Genomic DNA, 20,609 nt, shown 5'->3' on the forward strand with positions numbered 1-20,609 from the left:
TGACAAAATTGGTAGCATACATATGGTCTTCTTTACTATAAAGAAAATTTTAAATTTTATTTTAATTATTAAAAATATTTTGTGTGTCTTATATTCATTTCATTAATGTAGATACTATCTATATATACCTGTGAATGTTGAATTCTTTTGGTTTTTGTCCTTTATTTCACCATATTTCTCCCTTCTCTCATTTGTAGTCTATTCTGAGTCTCTCAGAAGATCCTTTGAAGGTTCCTGATGAGTCACTCTTCTTAAATAGTGGTGGAGATTCCTTGAAGTCCATACGGCTCCTCAATGAGATTGAAAAACTTGTTGGCACATCAGTACCTGGGCTCCTGGAAATTATCCTTAGCAAACCCATTTTAGAGATTTACAATCACATCCTTCAAACAGTGTTTCCAGATGAAGATCTGACATTTTGTGAGAATTATGCCACTAAAAGAAAATTCAGCAACGTTAATCAAGAGGAAACCAGTGGAAAATCTTTATCTCAGAAATCAGACATGCCTTTAAATTTAGACAACGGGATAAATGCTTTTATTGCACTGAGCAGAGGGAGTCAGATTTTGTCTATGAATGCTACTAGGTTTTTAACTGAGTTAAAACATTGCCCTTCAGCCTGTTCTTCTGATTTAATTTCACAGACTGCTATTAAAAAAGTGAAAAGCTTAAATCCTCCAGCTCTTCTTGGGAAGTCAAAAGATTCAACCTATGTTGAAAAAGTTTGTGAAGATGGAACATCTGTGATAAGGGCTGAGACAATGGAATTACGTGTCAGGTGGAGGGCAGACACAGGCAAATGTGTAGATGCTTCTCCTCTTGTCATAATACCAGCTGTTAATAAGTCATCTGCAACTGTGTACATTGGCTCCCATTCTCACAGAATGATGGCAGTTGACCTTTACTCTGGGAAGGTGAAATGGGAACAGCTTTTGGGAGATCGAATTGAATCCTCAGCATGTGTATCTAAGTGTGGAAACTTTATTGTAGTAGGTAAGTTGGGTAAGTCTCTGAATTTGAGGTTTATAGAGTTAAATTTAATTACCATATGATACTACTAGTTAGGACTAACAAATAATTAAACAAAAACTTGTGTATGGTGGATTTAGTTGTTGTCAAAGAAGAATAGTTCACCATGTGCTGATTCTCACAGAGTGGGGCATGGGATCAGAGTCCCTGGATTTGAACCTAGCTGTAAAGCTGTTACCAGCTCTGTGACCTTTGACAAGTTGCTGAACCTCTTAGAACTTCAGTTTTCTCTCGAGTTTATGAGCGTAATAAATAAAACATGTTGCTGTATCACAAGTTATCTCAAAACGTAATGGTTTAGAGTAACTAATATTTATTGAATCTCACAGTTTTTGTGGGTCAGGAATGTAGGAGGGGCTTAGCTGGAAATTCCAGCTCAGGGTCTCATACGGCTGCAGCCATCTGAAGGCTTGACTTGGGCTGGAAAATCTGCTCACTCACATTGATGCTAACAGGAGGTGTTAGTTCTTTGTTGGATTTTGGCAGGAAGCTTTCAGTTTCTTGACACATGGTCCTTTCCATAGGCTGCTTGAATACCCCATAACATGGCAGCTAACTTCCCTCAGAGTGAGTGATCCAAGAGAGAATGAGGAGGAATGCAGTACTTTTATGACTTAGTCTCCAAAGTTGCGTATCATCATTTTTGCTTTATTCTGTTCGTTAGAAGTGCATCATTAAGTCTGATCCACCCTCAGGGGTGTGGGGGAGGTTGGGAGATTAAGCTCTTAAAGGGAGAGTATCAAATAATTTGTGGACAAATTTTAAAACTACCACAGTCATTATGGAGCTTTTGATAAGAGTAAATGACATAATTGCTTATGAATCTCTTAGTACATGGGTAGGCACAGACTAAGTGCTCATTAAGTGTTTACTGCTACCCAGTTTCATTAAAGTATGGGTGACTTTTACTCTACTAGGAATATGAGGTTCTAAGTGTAATGCCTCTCCTTTTTATTCCCCAAACTACATTAGGTTTCACTTTATGTAGTTTTTGAATCTGTTCAGACTAAGTGCTTAGAAATATATCTCCCCTACTTGTGTTCTCCTAGCTGGGATCTACTTGGATCTGCATTTCATCCTTCCCTTTTGAACATCTACTTTTTGAAAATTATGCTACAGGAAATGTTGAATTACACACGTGAATGATCATGAGTAATCCCCATGCATGTAAGTCAGCTCATTGAAGTTACTGTTTGCATCCCAAGTGTCTAGACTCGGAGCTTATGGCACATGGTGGTCACTTAATACTTTAGACATTTTAAAAATTAATATATAATTTATATACAGTAAAACTCACCCTTTTTAGTATATAGTTTTGTGTTTTGACAAATGCATACCTTCCTGTAATCATTACCACTGTCAAGAGTTCATTACTCCAAAAATTTGGTGTCACTTGGTAGTCCTCTTTCCTGCTACCCCTAACCCCCAGGTAACTACTGATTTGTTTTCTGTCCCTCTGGTTTTGCTTTTTCCATAAAGTCATATAAATGAAATCATACAATATGTAACTTTTGAGTCTGACTTCTCTTACTGAGCACAATGTGTTGGAGATTCACCCATGTTATCTATAATAATAAAAGCATAATATGTTAATTAGACTGGACGACCTTCTGGATGAAGCTGTGGTGGGGGCCAAGGCAGAGGCAGCCACCACGGCTGCGGGGGCTGAGCCCCTTGCACGAATTTTGTGCATCGGGCCTCTAGTTGTATGTATAGATAGTTTCTTTTTTGTTGACTATTTCATTGTATGGATGTACCACAGTTTGTGTATCCATTCACATTTGGGTTATTTCCAGTATTTAGTAATTATGAATAATTACAATAAGCATTTGTGAACAGAATTTTGTGTGAATATAAGTTTTTGTTTCACTTGGGTCAGTACCTAGGAGGGGGAGGTTGTATGGTAAATGTAGGTTTTAATTTATAGAAATGACCAAATTATTTTCCAAAGTGATTGAACCACTTTGCCTTCCTACCATCAATGTATGAGAAGTCCAGTTGCTCCACATCCTTGTCAACACTTGGTATTGTCAGTTTAATAATATTTTTTTAAAAACGTTATAGCCACCCTGATAGGTATGCGGTGATATCTCATCGTGGTTTTATTTTCATTTCTCTGATGATAGTGATGTTACCACCTTTTCATATACCTGTTAGGCATTTCTATGTCTTCTTTTGTGAAGTCTGTTCAGGTTCTTAGCCCATTTTTTACTTGGGTTATTTGCTTATTGTTCATGTATCGTTTTCCTAATTTCATTGAATTATCTGTATTCTTTTGTAGCTCTCTGAGCTTTTAAAAAACAATTGCTTTGAATTCTTTGTCAAAGATCTCATAGATTTCCACTTCTCTTGTGTCAGTCACTATAAATGTATTATGTTCCTTTGGTGGTATCATGTTTCCTCGATATTTCAAGTTCCTTGTAGTGTTGCATTGATGTCTTCACACTACGTCTTCCAGACTTTATGGACTGCCTTCTTTAGGGAAAGATCTTAACTTGTGTGTCGGTAAGAGGGCACTGGCTCGGTGAGGTGCACTGTTGTGTCGAGTCTGGTGTTGGGTCCAGGGTCATATGGGAAGCCAGTCCCGGGGACACCAGCTCCAAGGGTGTGCCTGTGCCGCAGTTCCAGTGCTGGGGGAGGGCTTGGTGGCGCTGGCTCCAGAGGGGCGCAGTGGCATGGCCTCTGGAAAGCTCCAGCAGCTGTAGTCCACATTGATGAAGTTTTTAAAAGTTTTTCATTCAGATATTTATGTGCTGGTATTTTATTGTGCTTTAAATTTGCATTTCCCTTGTGACTAATAATGCTGCCACTCTTTTTAGAAGCTTACTTGCCATCTATATATCTTATTAAGTGTCTGTCCAGATCTTTTACCCATTTTTAATTTGTTATGTTTGTTTATTTAGTGGGTTTTGAGAATTCTTTATGTATTCTGGATATATATTTATCAGATGTTTTGCATATTTTTCCCCAGTCTGTGGCTTCTTTTTCATTCTCTTAACATAGTGTCTTTTGAAGAGAAATTCTTAACTTTAATAAAATTCAGTTTATCATTTTTTCCTTTTATGGCTCATGCTTTTGATGTCATATCTAAGAAATCTTCACCTAACCCAAGGTCACAAAATTTTCTTCTGGAATTGAATTGAACTCATAGACGTTTTTATTACCTTGCTGAGTCCTTAGGTGTCCTACTATATATAGGACATTTCTCTTCACCATCACTAAGCAGACCACTCTCTTGAGCAAGCGGTAATTGCCAGAAAAACAACAACAACAAAACCAGCACAGCAAGTGTTCTGGAAATTGGGCCTCAAGTAAGCATCCGTGGTTAAACCCATAGGCAGAACCATCTAGATTCTAGAGTGATGAGCCAGTGCCCAATGGAAACCTGAGTGATCTTTGCTTTGTAGATTTTGACTACCCATACTTCCACCTAGGTTATTTTGGCTACACCAAGTCAGGGACACCTGCCCTATATTCTCATCCATATCAGCAGTTTGGGAAAAGCAGTCTGGTGTTGCTGTTAGGAGCACAGGCTCGGGAGATTGATTTCTTAGGTTCAGAATCTCTCCCATATATTAGCTGAGTAGTTCTGCCCTGGTAACTTAATTTCTGTGCTTCAATTTTGCCATCAATAAAATGTAGATATAATAGCCCTTGCTTCATTGTGAGAATTACATGAGTTAATAGATGTAAAATTTTTAGAATAGCACCCTTCACAAGGTAAAAGCTCAGTAAACTTTGGCTATTGTTAATGTTAGCATTTTTTGAACACCTTTGCACTGGGTGTTTATTCACATTATATTATCTTAATTGTCACAATAACCCTGGGAGTAGATGTATACAAATTCAGCAGAAAAATAATCTGAGGCTCAGCGATACTGGGTAATTTGCTCAAGGATGTCCATGACAGGATTTGAGTCGGTCCGTCAAGCCTCTTTCCACTGCAGCATGCTTCATTGTTTCATTAGTGGTGAAGCACTTAATAATAAGGTGCCACTCTGCCAGAGTGCTTCAGTTAGTTAAGTGTCATCACATATACTGAAAAGTTGCCGGTTCGATTCCCAGTCACAGCACATACCTGGGTTGCGGGTTCAGTCCCAGGTCAGGGCACAAAGGCAACCAATCAATGTTTCTCTTCCTCTCCCTCTCCTATCCTCTCTAAAATAAAAAAATGTATATATTATTTTTAAAAGGTGTACCTACTAAATGGTATTTTACACAAGTGATTACTGTTCGGTGTTTCCGCCTTACATTGCTGAAATTTAAATCTGAGCTGAACATAGAGCCCAAGTACACAGGAAGAGTATCTAATATAAATTGCCATGATTTAGGCTAAAGAAATATTTTCCAGTGGGATGTCTAAATCTCATCTTTTACATTTTGTTTCCCAACAGGCTGTTATAATGGGTTAGTTTATGTCCTAAAAAGTAATAATGGAGAAAAACACTGGATGTTTACTACTGAGGATGCTGTCAAAAGCTCGGCAACCATGGATCCAACCACAGGATTCCTTTACTTTGGCTCTCATGACCAGCATGCATATGCTTTGGATATTTATGTAAGGATTTGTCTCATCAGTTTCATATGAGGAAGAGTGTCAAACTGTCAGGTGCTCTTGACTAAGGGAGCAGGTGTTAACTATTTTCCAAGTTTAGCATTGTGGTCTTAAAAGAATAAAGAGTTAATAACAGTCATACCTTAAAACTCTCTTACCTAATTTTCACAAATCCTTTTGCTACTCAGAGTTCTGAAATATAAAGAACTTGGGATCATCATCTTGACAATAGAAAAGAGTTACAAAGGAAAATATCAATAAGACCTGATTACATAAAAATTTTAAAAAAATTAGAATTACACAATTTAGAAGTAGTAAGTTGGGGGGGGGGGGGGTGGAAACAAATGTGACAGATAAAACTAATTTATATTTATAAGTATGAATGAAAATAAAGAGCAAATACAAATTTATAAGAAAAGACCCAGATAGGAAAATAGGGGACTCCAAAGAAGAAATGGCTAGTAAATGTATTTAAATATTTAAATCCTTTAATGATCAAAGGAATGAAAATTAAAAACGATGAGAGAAATAAATGGTATTAGATTAGAATGATAGCATTAATGCTGAGGTTGTGACTAGTGAAAGCCTCTGAGGAGAACAATTTGGCCATAGGTAACAATTTCATATCCTTTGATTCAGTAAAACTCTCCGTCTGGGAATCTATCCTGGCAAAATAATCAGAAACATGACCCCTATGTTCATAGCAGCACAATTTACAATAACTAAAGATTTGGAAACAGCCTAAGTGCCCATCAGCAGATGAGTGGATTAAAAACAGTGGTATATCTACACAATGGAATACTACGCCACTATAAAAAAGAAGGAACTTTTACCATTTGCAACAACATGGATGGAACTGGAGAGCATTATGCTAAGCAAAATAAGCCAGTCAGTGAAAGATAAATATCACATGATCTCACTCATGTGGGATATAATGATCAACATAATTTGATGAACAAGAATAGATTGATCTAGAGACAAATGGTAGGGGAGTGGGGGTTAGAGAGCAACTAAAGGACCTGTATGCATGCATATTAGCTTAACCAATGGACACAGACACTGGGGTGGTGGGGGCTTGCCCTGGATGGAAATGGCGGAAATGGCTGGGGCGGGGGAGGGGGGAAGTCAATTGGGGAAAAAGGAGACATGTAAAACTTCAGACAATAAAAAAATAATAATCGGGAATATGTGCATCATGATGTCTATTTCCAGGTTGTTTATAATGACAAGAAATTAATTCCAAACACTTTTTAATGGTAAGGTAGTGAGATAAATAATTTTATTTTTATATGGAATATTGTGCATTAAAGTAAATTTAAAGAGAAAAAATTAGATACCAAGTGTATATTCCAAATGATCTCAACTATCCTAAATTGTGTGTGTATGTGTGTGTGTGTGTGTGTGTGTGTGTGTGTGTGTGTGTATCAAAAAAATCAAAGGGAAAATGCCGAACTGTTAACAGCATTTATACTGTTGATCTTTATACTAACTTGATTTGCCACAGTAAGCATGTATTACTTTTATATTAAAAATAAAAACTTGCCCTGGCTGGTGTTGCTGAGTGATTAGAACTTTGGCCCACAAACCGAAGGGTTGCAGGTTCAATTCCCAGTCAAGGACACATATCTGGGTTTCAGGTTCGATCTCTGGCCCATGGGCAACCAATTGATGTGTCTCTCTCACATCGATGTTTCTTTCTCCCTGCCTCCCATTCTCCCTTCCACTCTCTAAAATCAATGGAAAAAATATCCTCGGTAAGGATTAAAAAATAATAAAAATAAAAACTTAGTTAAATAGATAAAGCATATAATAGATGGGATATGTGAATTTGTTAACCACCCGCAGAAACCAATTAATTTGCTTCCTTATTTGCAGGAAAAGAAGTGTGTTTGGAAGTTAAAATGTGGAGGAACTATCTTTTCTTCGCCTTGTTTGAACTTGATTCCGTATCACTTGTATTTTGCTACACTGGGAGGACTTTTACTGGCTGTAAATCCTGTAGGCATAAAATAATTTATATTGATTTTATTACCTATTTTTCTTTAATATTCTTTATTTTTATTTTGAATTATGAAAATTGAGGTAGTTTTGGTTAGCCAAAGCCCAGATATCACTAAACCAGAACTCATTAAGAATGACTGACATGAAGTCTAGAAAGCTGACAGAAATCAACTAAGATCTGTGCATGTCTTTTATCTATTTTTTAAATTGACAGGATTTTCTCATTCACATTAAAAGTTAGGATGGCCTAAGGATAGATATGTGCTAATTATTTCTTTCCTGGATTTAGTGCAGGTTTTTTATCTTAGCTCTCATAGATAGCATTGATTGATTTTATAGCTGTGTAAATGTGTACTAGCCTCGTTTATATCAGCATGTCATTAGAGCATTTTCTGATGTTTTCTAGCTTTGCCTCCTAGAGATTTATGAGTTTGTTTTATACAGGGTAATTGATTAGAAAGATTGAAATGCTATGAATTGCTTTTTGTCCCTGACAGGCCACTGGAAATACAGTTTGGAAACATTGCTGTGGAAAACCACTCTTCTCTTCCCCAAGGTGTTGCCTGCAGTATGTTTGTATTGGCTGTGTAGATGGGAATTTACTTTGCTTTACTCACTTTGGAGAACAGGTAAATTTTTCTGGTTCTATTTTATGTACCTTTCTCAAAGGAATAGTAGTTGGTGACAACTGAAGTAAAATTTTAAATGTCATTATTCAATTCATGTTAAAAACTAGTTCTGTTTTGTCAGGCCATGGGTTTCTTTCTTTTCTTTCTTTCTTTTTGAATCCTCGCCTGAGGACATGCTAGAGAAACAGAGATCCATGTGAGAGGGAAACATTAATTGGTTGCCTTACCATATGTGCCAGACTGGGGATCAAACCCACACCCAGCTATGTGCACAGGACGATGCTCAACCAACTGAGCCACGCTGGCCAAGTCATACGTTTCTTAATTTGTGAATTGGTGCAATAGATTTCAAAGATTCTATCCCAACGTTGTTATACTTGTGCTATTCCCCTCCTCCCAGTTTTTAAAAATTTGCAGCTTGAAACCAGTTTTATTATAACTTCTATTGAGGTTACGAAAATTTAAGAAGTCCCTTTTTCTATGAAAACCAAAATCTCTTGTATAACCCACATTGCCTTGTATGGGGATCCCATATTCAACGTCATGACTAGCAGGGTAGGCTCCTTCTGGGTCACCGTATATTAGATCTTTTGTTGGGAGCAGTATCTCCACTCCTTTAAGTACCTGCAAGTGACTATCATTTTGGCACAACTGCAGCTGTGGTTTTGGTTTGGGGGACTGCTTTGTCGGTTTGAGAGGGCACTAGCTCCAACATGAGTGAGCCCATTGATGGCTAGAGTTGATTCTGTGTGCTCTTCACTCATCCCTCCTTGCCTAGCAGATTCTTTTGCTCTGTGTGACAGTTACTTTTAAAAATCTTTTATTTTGTTCACATAATGTTTTTATTTACAAAGTAGTTTGAATATATTCCTAAGAAGTGAGAAGAGGCAAATGCTATTATTCCCGTTTGTTTGGATGAACCTGAGAAAGGTTAACGTGACTTTGTCCAGGTCAGGCACAGAACTGAGATTATAAATCATACTAGAGGCCGGTGCCTAGGCCTGACCTGTGATCAGGGCCATCTTCCCCAGCTGCTGGGGGAAGAGACTGAGAGATCGGCTGTTCTTGCCTGCTCGCGGGCCCTGCCCCCCCGCGGGTCACCCTCAGTATGTGGGGCAACCGGCGGGGTGGGGGCCTTGGCCTGGTGCTGCCTGCATCCCCCACCACCCAACCCCGGTTCCCCGTTTGCCTCAGGCGATCAGAGCCTGCCAGCTGGGGAAAGGGACCAAGAGGTGGTCAGTATGCCTCATAGTAACTGGTCCAGTGGTCGTTCTGGTCATTCTGCCATTAGTAACAATTTACATATTACCCTTTAATTATATAGGATAGAGGCCTGGGTGGGGGCCAGCTGACCTGCCCTGATGGGGGCCCCAGATCTGGGTGGGAGTCCCCACTGGGGGGCAGGGCCAGCTGGGGGCTTGGGCCACGGGTGGTTTGCAGGCCGGCCACACCCCCGATCTGGGTGGGGGTGTCCCTACTGGAGGGTGGGGCCGGCTGGGCTGAGGGGCCACCGGGGGTTTGCAGGCTGGCCATGCCCCCAATCGGGGTGGGGTCTCTGCTGGGGGGTGGGACCAGCCGGGGCGAGGGGCTGGTAGTTCTGGTCTCTGGTTGTTCTGCCATTTCGGTCACTGGGCTTTTATTATATAGGATTTCATTAATATGCCCATTCTTTTATTATTATTATTATGCTGCTATTAACTGTGCATTTGTAAACACTATCTTAGACTCATGCCTTTTCTTCAAAACTAGAGGCCCAGTGCACAAATTCGTGTGGGTGGGGTCCCTAAGCCTGGCCAGTGATCAGACCGATCAGGGCTGTGGGAAGTTGGCCTGCCAGGGGGAGGGGCCGCGGGAGGTTCCAATCAGGGTGATGGGGGCCTGCTGGCCGGGGGGAGGGGCTGCAGGAGGTTGGCCAGCCAGCCCCCATCAGGATCATCGGGGCTGGACTGCCGTGGGGAGGGACTGCAGGAGGTTGGCTGGCCAGGCGGAGGGACCGCAGGAGGTTGGCTGGCCGGTCCCCATCGGGGTCATCGGGTGGCCAACCAGGGGGAGGGACTGTGGGAGGTTGGCCAACCACAAGGAGGGATGGGGGAGGTTGGCCGGCTAGGGGGAGGGGCCGCGGGAGGTTGGGCGGTGCGGGAGGTTGGCTGTGGGAGTGCACTGACCACCAGGGGGTAGCTCCTGTGTTGAGCATCTGCCCCCTGGTGGTCAGTGTGTGTCATAGCGACTGGTCAGCCGGTCGTTCTGGTTGTTCGGATCATTCGGTCTCTTAGGCTTTTATATATATAGATATTGGCCAACAGGTTTTAGTAGCTTTGAAATAAGTAAATAGTAGGTCAGACATATGTCTCATAGCTTCTTGTTTTAAAGCTTTAATTATTGAACATGAACTCTTCTTTTTAGTCCACTTCCTTCCTTCTCCCTACATTAGGAGACTAACAATATGATACAGTTTTTGATAAGACACATTGAAAACTCATTGCCGTTTTATTTTTGAACTCAGTGTCTCAGAACATACTAGTAATAACTTTTGAATGGGGTTCAAATTAATTTTATTTCATATTATGCATAGCAATGACTCATGTAATAAGGATACTTCGATATTTTGTGCTAGATTTTACCACTGGGACAGAGGTCAAATCTGAGGGTCCACTTTTCAGAAAAAGCCATTTTTTTTTTCTGTGTGTAGTTATCATTCAATAGCCTACATCTCTTACATTTTAATTGAGAATTTCATAAAGATTTAATATACAGAATTGTTGAAATGAGATGAATTATTTCTGCTGTTATAACCCTTCAGGTTTGGCAATTCTCTACCAGTGAACCCATCTTTTCATCCCCATGTCCTTCCACATCAGAGCAAGAAATATTTTTTGGTTCCCATGATTGCTTTATCTACTGTTGTACTATGAAAGGTCATCTCCAATGGAAATTTGAAACTACCTCAAGGGTATATTCAACACCATTTGCTTTCCATAACAAGTATAGCAATGAAATGCTGCTGGCAGCAGCATCTACTGATGGAAAACTATGGATCTTGGAATCTAAGAGTGGACAATTGCAAAGTATATATGAACTTCCTGGAGAGGTATTCTCTTCTCCTGTGGTTTGGGAATCAATGCTTATTATTGGATGTAGAAATAATTATGTTTATTGTCTAGACTTATTGGGTAGCAATAAAAAATAATCAAGTACAGTCTTTATTAGAATATATCTGAGATGTTTAAAAATATTTACCATTATAAAGCATGTGGATGGTCTTATTTTATGATAAAGATTATATTTTGTTTAAGAAACTTGTCTATTACACTTTATTGGAGAACAACCATATTTTATTTCCTGTAGGAGCAACAACACTTTAAAAGGAGTTATAAAACAAAACATCAATAAATTACGCTACAGGTATTTTATTTTTTTTTATAGAAGACCTCTGGAAAACAAGATCAGAATATACTTAGTGGCTTAAAAACTTAATCTGTGAGGTAATATACCATTCACTCATTTATACTGAGATTCATAACATGATTTTTAAAGGTAGGAGTTATTCATCAAATTAGGTTCCTTATTGAGTAATTTAAATTTTCAAAATAAAATTTATTGGGATAGCATTGGTTAATAACCTTATATAAATTTCAGGTGTACAACTTTATGACATCTGCATATTCTATTGTGTGCTCACTACCTGAAGTCTAGTCTCTTTCTGTCACCATATATTTGACCACCTTTACCCTCTTCATTTTCCCCCCACCCCTTCCACTTTGGTAACCACCATTCTGTTGTCTGTATCTGTAAGTTTGTTTGTTCATTTATTGCTTTTGGTTTTATATCCCCCATACAAGTGAAATCATACGGTTCTTGTCTTTTTCCATCTGATTTATTTCACTTAGCATGATTCTCTCAAGATTCATCCACGTTAGGTCAAATGGCAGTATTTCATCTTTTTATGGCTGAGTAGTAGTCCATTGTATATATGTATCACATTAAAAAAATTATGAGAAAGTTTATTTAGAAAGTTATAGAGGTAGTAAAAGTGAGCTGTAGAAGAAATGGGCTAAGGAAACAAGTTACAGAGGCAAGAGATGGGCCCTTGGAGCTTAGGAAAGTACATGTGATAAGATTTGAGCACCCGCTCTGGGGGAGAGGGAGAGAAAGAGAGGGAGAGAAAGGGACGGCAAGTGCCTATGTGGTTCTTTTTTAGAGTTTAAGTATCAATCTGCAGGTGCAGGGGCCTCATGTGTGCGGGCTATGGCACCCTCCTGATCCTGCTGGAAGGGTGCTGGGGACATGTGAACACGGCCCTGCTGGTCAGCCAGAGAACCTGGCTAGGACTCCTGCCCGCCATCCAAGTGCAGGAGAAATGTAAACAATGGCGCTCACCAATTCTGCAACCTCTTATACCATCTTGGACTCACCTCCAAAGCAGTATTTATCTTGAGTTTTTTTGCACCAAGGCAAATACCTCACTCACACCTCTCACTTCGACCTAGTCCAGCCATGTGGGTCAGTAGCTCTGGCCTGGGGCCCTATGCTGTGTTTTTCACGTGTATTCAGCTTTGAAACACGCTGCTGTTCCATCACCCACACTCTGAGTAAGGAGGTTGTAGGATCATATAGTCTGAGACACAGACCATTTGATTCCAACTGAGGATTAAGATAAACATTTAATTGACCCTATTCATTAGTTTTCTCCAAAAACACCTAGTAAAAAATATAATAAGGTACCATATAAAATGCCTTGAAGTATTTCTTTTGCAACAAAAGCTATGTAAATATGAGCTTGCTTGAAATTAGTAAAAACATAAACTTGAAAAGGAAATTCTGTTGGTGCTAAAGATCTTGTGGATATTTTTTTATTGAAAGATCATTTTCCTTCAATAATGGACATTTTACATTAAACCTTTATACAACCAAAATTTAAAAATAATATTAAAATCACACTAAGGTATTTTTATGGTTAAGCCTCTACTTAATTTTATTGTTGGTAAAAATATTGCAAGACACTTGTAACTCTAATATTTCTGCTTTAAAATAAGCAATTAAACTAAACGTCACAAGAAGAGACAATACATACTACAATTTGCTGATAACTGGCTAAAATGATAATTTAATAGTAATTAATGTATAAGAAACAATTGCACTTGAAAAATTTAAAAAGTAAACAAAAAACTCTAGTTATATATATATATGTCTATGAACAGAGGTTAATCTATAACCTTGCCAAGGGAAGTGTGTGTGTTTTAATTAAAAACAAATAAACGAACAACCACCTGTGTATTTAACATAGCAATAGGATTTTTTTAAAAGTCTTGAATTTTTTATGTTTTTACAGAATTTCCCCCAGTTTGTTGAAAGACTGCAACACAATTAAAACAAAATAACACTTCATTGGTATTTAGTGCAAATTTGGAGTAATTTTTACATGAAATATTAAACATATAGCCTTTAGAAGTTGTTGGAAGTAAATGCTGTGACTGTGCTTTCCTCAGTATACTCTTCTTTTAAAGATTTTGAAGGAAACTTTTTAACTGAGGTATTTCTCCTATTTCGAAGGTGATTTATGGTAAGTGAGCCAGTACAGAGTGCACTCATCTACCATTCTTTGTTAATCTGATTTCTTCGCTTGCTCTCTGCCATTACTGTGACATCCCAAACTGATAAGATGATAGAAAACGTCAATTCAGAAGAATTACTGTAGCACTAAAATTCCAGGACTCGGGTGAAAAAACTATTAAAAAGTGTTGTATTAATGAGGAAGTCATTGAAACTAACAAATGTCTACATATTTGATTTAGAAATGAACATCAGCTGGAAAAACGTGCAGTGGAATAGTGCTTCCCATAGCAATACAAAAATTATAAAGTTCCATTGATTCTTAACAGTCTGAAGGTCCAGTATACTAGTATATATATAATATTAAATCCTACTTGCAAGAGTACAGCTATCCTTATGACCACACATGCCAGCTGCTACCATAAGGCCGAGCCATCGTCTCCAGAAAGAAAATGCCTTCTATATGGTAAATAACTGCCAGTCATCCTTTCTTTAAGGTAAATGGTAGAATAACAGCACAGAATAATAGCACATTGCCTGTTGAGTGAGCATAAAGGAAAATAATGATGCATAATAATAAAATGCAGTTTTTTGTAGGAGAGGAAAAAAGGATGTAATTTTCCTTGCACTGGGCAGAAGGTCTGTACTTAAACTTGGGAGTCAGGAGCTAAGAAAATGGGAATGTGCCAACACCACGAAATGTAAAAGCAGCAGCAGCAATGTGTGGGTTTGCTGTATGTCTATGTTTCATGGAAAGCAAATTTAGGGAAATAGTGAATATATGTGGCTTTTAAATAGCCAGGTCCCTTCTTTGTATCACGTGTGTATAATAACAAGGCCACTTAAAACTCTGAGATGTTTTTTAAAGGTAGCAAGGTGAATGCTCTGAATGATAAATGTTGAATATTTGACTCTGAATATGAAATAGTCAGTTATGGTAAAGAAGGAAACTTCCTACAGGAGATCCTTAGTACAAAGGCTTCACATCTTTTCTTCCTGCTAACTAAACAGCTGCGGAAGGGAGGGATGGTTTCATTATTTTTCCCATCTCACTTTTGCTGCTTTGGGTGCAATGAGTCTCCCTCTCAGAGTTTTAAAATCTAGATTACAGTAGAAGCAATGTATTCCAAGGTTCTCAACCTTGGATATATCAGAATTCATCTGAAGAGTTTTGCCAGCTTATACGTTTCTAGCCTGTCCTCACAGTAGGCCTGATGGAGCCTGGACATCTTAAGAACAACTGCACTAGATGGGGAATCTCAGACAGAAAGAGAAGTTGTAGTTTCCTTTTCTTACCGTATTAAATAAAAACGTTCCCTAGGAGCCAAATGTTGAACATGTCCTGAAGGAGAGTCCTGGTGTAATGGGGCCTGTGGATCAGTGTGGAAGAGGCGTGGATGGATTCCCTTTCTGTGTTAGTTCAGGTTGGGGAAAATTCATGAAAACCAGACATGGGCACAGACTTGGGAGCCAGACTGTGACTTGCAATTCAGTTACTGGCTGCACTCAGGAGAATGAGGGTTCTTATCTCTCTTCCCCTGTGGTCCTTTCACCATTGCTGTAGAAAAAGGTAGAAATCCTTAAATATGGCAGGGTAAAAGTTTTGGATAAAAGAAACTGGAGCGCAGAGTCAAAAAACCATTGTAAAGATTGGCAAAAGTACATGTTCAATGGTGTGCGGGCGTCCGTGTGTGGAAGGGTGTGTAATGGGGTGGCAGGCTCCTGAGGAGTTCTCAGTCAGGAGATCTTGCTTCCTGTGGTCCCTCGGACAGAACTTTCTCTTTAGAACTAGGAGGAGCTCAAGGCACCAGGACCTAGGGTTGTGCAAATACACTCTCACAAGGAACACCACCAGTCCAGTTTCTAAGCGTTATTTTAGAGCCTATAAAACATGCTTCTTTTCCCTAGCTTGGTTTCTTTACCTCATATAAAAAATAAATAAAAAGGACAAGAGAGGAGCCAATAACTGGGAGTAGGAATGGAGAAGAGTCACTCTTTACTTAATAATCTGTGGGCAGTCGCTCCAGGCCTTGGCTTTCCTTTTGGCCAAAGCCAGCCAGGCTGGTTCTGTTGAGACGGGAGCAGCATCTGGGGTGGAAAACCTCTTTGTGACTTCTTTCACCAGTGGCGCTGGGGGAGGCGAATCAGAGATCTCCACTGGGGTGCATTTTGAAGGAAAAGGAGAAAGGTATGAGTCAGAGCCACACTTTGATGTATCATCATACAATGGGATTCAGAAAGGAAAGCTCAGTGACATTGGGCATCTTCGTTGAGAATTAGAGAAAGCAAGCTATGTGATTGTAACTGTTAACGTGCAACATTATAGTGATCACAGTGCAGTCAGTTCTAATTTCAGATAATTTCTAGAAGCATTTTTTTTTTCTGTACACAGAAGCTAGGTCTGCATGATAATAAAAATTAAAAGGTCAATTTTGTGATTCTAGTCACATAGCCAATCAATGTCATGAAGAAGACGATCAAACGAGCAGTTTGAATTTATCAAGATGGTGAGGTCAAAAGTGCCCGCCTCCACCAGGCACGCCGGGGTTCCTTCCCCCTCAGGCCCACAGATCCTGCCAGCTCTTAGGACTCTCAGCCTGGTCTAGCAATCCCTTTGCCTCATATTGCTTTCTTACCACATCATACAGGCTTCTTAAGGTGAGGGTTCCCACCCTTAGCAGAACTCAGGAACTACTGGTGGAAAAGACAAATACAGTACTTCAGAACAAAGGCTAGCTACCTTATCGGGAGCCACCTGAACTGCACTAACCCTGTGGAGCTCCCAAGAAATCAGGGCAGAGAGAGGTGTAATCTCTGACTTGGAGCTCTCACTTTATTTTGAACTAATTCTCTCTGACACACCCATATAACGTATAGAGCCCTTAATTCCTGGGCATAAAAGCCTAATGAAGTAATACCCATGGAGGTTCTTGAGAAATTGTACAGTGCTCCAAAGTGGTTTTCAAAAAACTGTTTTCTCCTCACTGAATAGTAAATAAAGCTTTAATGGTGAGACTGCTCTACATTTCCAGAACTCAGCACGCAGGTGACCAAGGCGTACAGAAATCCTGGGTCCGGAGGTTGGATGCCCTCCTGGGAACAGGGCTGCCCAGGGTGCACAACATGCCCTATTTACCCTGGAGGAAACTGGTTTAGATTCATCCCTCCTCCAGGCGATTTGTAATAAGCACATAGTTGGAAACATTATGGATCATTTTACCTTTTATTAGAATAAAGGATTAAAAAATGTGTAGGTATCTTTTATGTGTCATGAACATATGAACACTGCTGTTGTTAATTAACATCCAGGACTTTGAGCCAAACAACCCTGCTCTCTGAAGTCACAGCTGGTCAGACACTTGCCCTGTGAAATCGTATTGATGAAAGGGACCATCCCACTTGGGAGCATCTCAGCCACCTGGGTCACTGACTCAAACACAGCTTCTGTTTCCATCCCAGGTACAGAGCTCCAGATGGGGGTTTCAGATACAACTTTCACACATTTATTTTAACTTCGTAGTGCCAGGAAAACAGGGCCCTGAGTCCACTTTTCAACTCAGGTTTGATACCAACCCCTTCATGTACACCCAACACCCTCGCTTTGCTTTAAGCCTATTAAAACTCTGCTCCACTTAAATTTTACCTAAACTTCACCCTTTTCCCCAAATCCTACTAGAATCGTATCTCTTCCTTTGTTTAGAGGTCCTTTGATATGTAGTCTCCCTTACTACAGCAAGTTAATAAGCCTGGTTTTGTTGGACTACAGGCAGTGGGGAATTGGAGATGGCGCATATCACACCTTGTTAACTTCAGAAATTTATCAGACCACATTGATAGGTTGAAACTGGCCATGGTGGGCGTATTTACACCACAGTAAATGGCAAATACTACAAATCAGAGGATTCCTGCTCCCTAACTGATTGCTAAAACACTGACCGTCACACCACTGACAGTGGGTGAGTTTCTGGTGATCTGTATCCGATGAGCGGATGATCAGTGTCAAAGTGTATGAGTGTGGTGGTGAAACAGCCTGTGCTGTTACTACCCCTGAGGAAATAAAGCACGCTCTAAGAAGAAAAACCTGAAACTGAGGTTAAACAGAAATGGTCCTGCTCTCGCTACCTGTCACGGATGTGGGAAGGGTGTTGGCCTTTTTCAGCTGCTCCCTGCGCTCGAGCCTGGACCCTGCTGTCTCCGGCTTCTTCTCTTCCGGCTGAGCCGTGGGCTTGAGCAGGGATCCAGCCCTGCTGGCACTGCTGCTCCCTGGCTGTGGACTGACACTGACCTGGGTGGGCAGAGAAAGTCAGGAAAAGAATGTTTTCAACCCAAGTACGTGCCAAGACTCACAGTCCAGGGCCCGGGGGTTCTGCTGGTCAGCACCATCCTCTGCTCCCAAAGGGGCAGCTGGAGTGCCCTTGGGAGCAACGTGTCTTCAACCCTGGCCCCGATCACGCAGCGGCTCAGTACAAACGTCCCAAAGAGGGGACGCCACTGTCCTCGAAAGCTGCCCCGTCAAGTTAGCTGTAAAAGCTGGGTCAAGAGAAAGACTGATTTCCTCCCAAAGCCCTGCTCCAATACAATCATTTTCCTATTTCTCACGTAACTGTCGTGTGCATGGATTGTTGCTACTAATGACATTGTGAATTCTGCCAAATCAAGTTACCTTAATAGCATAAGGGAACTGAATAAAATTTCTGACTGAAAATGCTTTCCTGTCTAATGGTGGTTAATTTGTTTATTGCTCTACTCTTTCTAGATATTCTATACCACTCCCAGTTAGCCTTTTCTTTTTTTTAAAAAAAAAATTGTTTTAAAATTGATTTCAGAGAGGAATTGAGAGGGAGAGAGAGAGAGAAACATCAATGATGAGAATCAGCTGCCCCTTACTGGGGATCGAGCCTGAAACCCTGGCATGTGTCCCGACTGGGAATCGAACCGTGACCTCCTGGTTCATAGGTGGACATTCAACCACTCAGCCACACTGGCTGGACTTTCTTTTCCTTTTTTAAACCCTTGCAACCATAAAAGAGAGCCAAGCTCAGAAAGGCAAGGTTAAAACTGAAGACCAAAAAACAAAACAAACAAACAAAACCCCCTGAAGACCAGGCTACTCACGTTGTCCTTGGAGAGCTTTTCTGCCTGTTTGGCCTCCCTCGCCTGCTTCCTCTCCTCTCGAGTAGCTTGCTGCTCCCGAAACCCCTTCTGCTTTTGCAGGGCTAACGTTATCCACAGTGGCTGCGCGGTTTCAACTTTCTCCACAAGTTTGGAGCCATCTAAAGAGTGTCTGCTCTGAAGCACCGGCTTTTCTGTGGAGGGAAAAAAAGACTGATATTGTGATTTATAGTAAGAAATATATATTTGGTCTTCGTCCTGTTTCTGGCACAGAGCTCCTAAGTGATGAGAGTGTAAGGGGGTCTCACGTTCTGTGAATGAGGCTACTCAGGGACCACACTTAAGGATCGGGGGGATGGTTGCTGGGTGAACCAACTGAGTGATCAGAGGATTGGAACTTGCAATCTCACCCTCCAACCTCCTGGGAGGGGGGAAGCCTGGAGGTTGAATCAATGGCCAAAAATACAACCAATCATGCCTGTGTAATGAAGTCTCCATAAATCCCCAAAGGTCAGGGTTTGGAGAGCTTCTGGGTTGGTGACTAGGTGCAAGTGCTGGGAGGTTGGCCACCCAGAGAGCATGGGACCTCCCCGCCCTTTCCCCATACCTTGTATCCTTGTATGCATCTCTTCCACCTGGCTGTTCCTGAGTTATATCCTTTTATAACAAACCAATGATCTAGTAAGTCAAATGTTTCTCTGAGTTCCATGAGCCACTCTAGAATATTAATCAAACCCAAGGAGGGGGTTCCTGGGAACCTCTGATTTTAACCAATCAGAAGCACCTAGATCTAAAGGTACAGCCTTATGGGACTAAGCCCTTAACCTGTAGAAAAGGACACCATCTTGAGTCGAATTGTAACACACCAGCTGGTGCCTGAGAATTGCTTGGTGGTGTGGGAATCCCTCCCCTGCAACACACACCTTTGAACTGTGATCAGAATTAGTAAAGACAAAAGCCAGCATTCAGTGAAATTAATTGTTCTCGTATCTCAGTACCTCAGCCCCTAAAACTTGTGACATATTAATCAGCCCCCTGAATATTCAACTGTCCCTTCCTAATACAAACTCCGTGCTCATGCCTGAGTGACTCCACTGGGTAGGAAAGTCACATCTTTGATCAACAGAAACAAGAGCCTTTCTCTTCCCTCTAAATAGAAAAAAAAACTCCAGTGTCATAAAACCTCAGACCTACAAGGGACCCAGGGAGTTATTTGATTCAGTGTTCTTTTATTTATTGCTTTTCAAAATTTTTGCAAAAACCTTTTCCCCTTACAAACAATATCCTATGTGGAACCCCCAAGTATTTAAAAAGAGGAAAACGGGGCACTGCTCTGCCCTGGGGGCAGCAGGGCTCTGAGGAACCCAGTGGGAACCATAATTTTGGCCCAGTGCCCTCCTATGTTTCTCTTACATTGACTGTCCTGCCTATGCAACTGGGGGTAAACACACTTCACAGATGGTGGTAGCTGAGGTTGGGCTCTGGAACTGAGCAAACCTGGGTTTGACCTTTTGTGATTTTAGGAAAGCTACTTAACTCCTCTAAGAAGGGAGACACTTCAATTTGAAAAGTGTGTGGAGTTCTGATTATGACACTAGAGGGGACATATTAATTACTAACATGAGACAGTTGTTACTGAAAGTGCCTAGGGGACTTTTTCTTTTCAAAAAGTGACAGAAACTATAGGAAGAACTCCAACCGCTTAACAACAAAAAAAAAACAAAATACCCAAT

General features: G+C 40.5%; 2 protein-coding genes across 10 annotated transcripts in view; one reads left to right on the forward strand and one right to left on the reverse strand.

Moving 5' to 3' along the window:
- The window catches only part of AASDH (aminoadipate-semialdehyde dehydrogenase), a 28,862-nt gene extending 17,352 nt beyond the window's left edge, over nt 1-11,510 (forward strand). For 8 of the 9 annotated variants that reach the window (XM_079766542.1, XM_079766547.1, XM_079766544.1 and 5 more), the window contains 5 exons: nt 198-993; nt 5,424-5,587; nt 7,460-7,582; nt 8,083-8,214; nt 11,015-11,510. In XM_079766542.1, the coding sequence (XP_079622668.1) occupies nt 198-993; nt 5,424-5,587; nt 7,460-7,582; nt 8,083-8,214; nt 11,015-11,401 (1,602 nt within the window). In that variant the 3' untranslated portion in view covers nt 11,402-11,510. Of the gene's footprint in view, nt 1-197; nt 994-2,078; nt 2,197-5,423; nt 5,588-7,459; nt 7,583-8,082; nt 8,215-11,014 lie in introns of those variants that run through there. The other variant, XR_013813316.1, reaches the window with a different exon arrangement.
- Nucleotides 11,511-11,650: 140 nt separating this feature from the next.
- CRACD (capping protein inhibiting regulator of actin dynamics) overlaps nt 11,651-20,609 on the reverse strand; it is a 115,502-nt gene continuing 106,543 nt past the window's right edge. Inside the window, 3 exon segments of the mRNA XM_079766523.1 lie at nt 11,651-15,921; nt 17,887-18,049; nt 18,880-19,070. Of these exon segments, the coding sequence (XP_079622649.1) occupies nt 15,761-15,921; nt 17,887-18,049; nt 18,880-19,070 (515 nt within the window). The 3' untranslated portion in view covers nt 11,651-15,760.

The sequence above is a fragment of the Cnephaeus nilssonii genome (assembly GCF_951640355.1).
Source record: "Cnephaeus nilssonii genome assembly, chromosome: 1".
Taxonomy (NCBI): Eukaryota; Metazoa; Chordata; class Mammalia; order Chiroptera; family Vespertilionidae; genus Cnephaeus; species Cnephaeus nilssonii.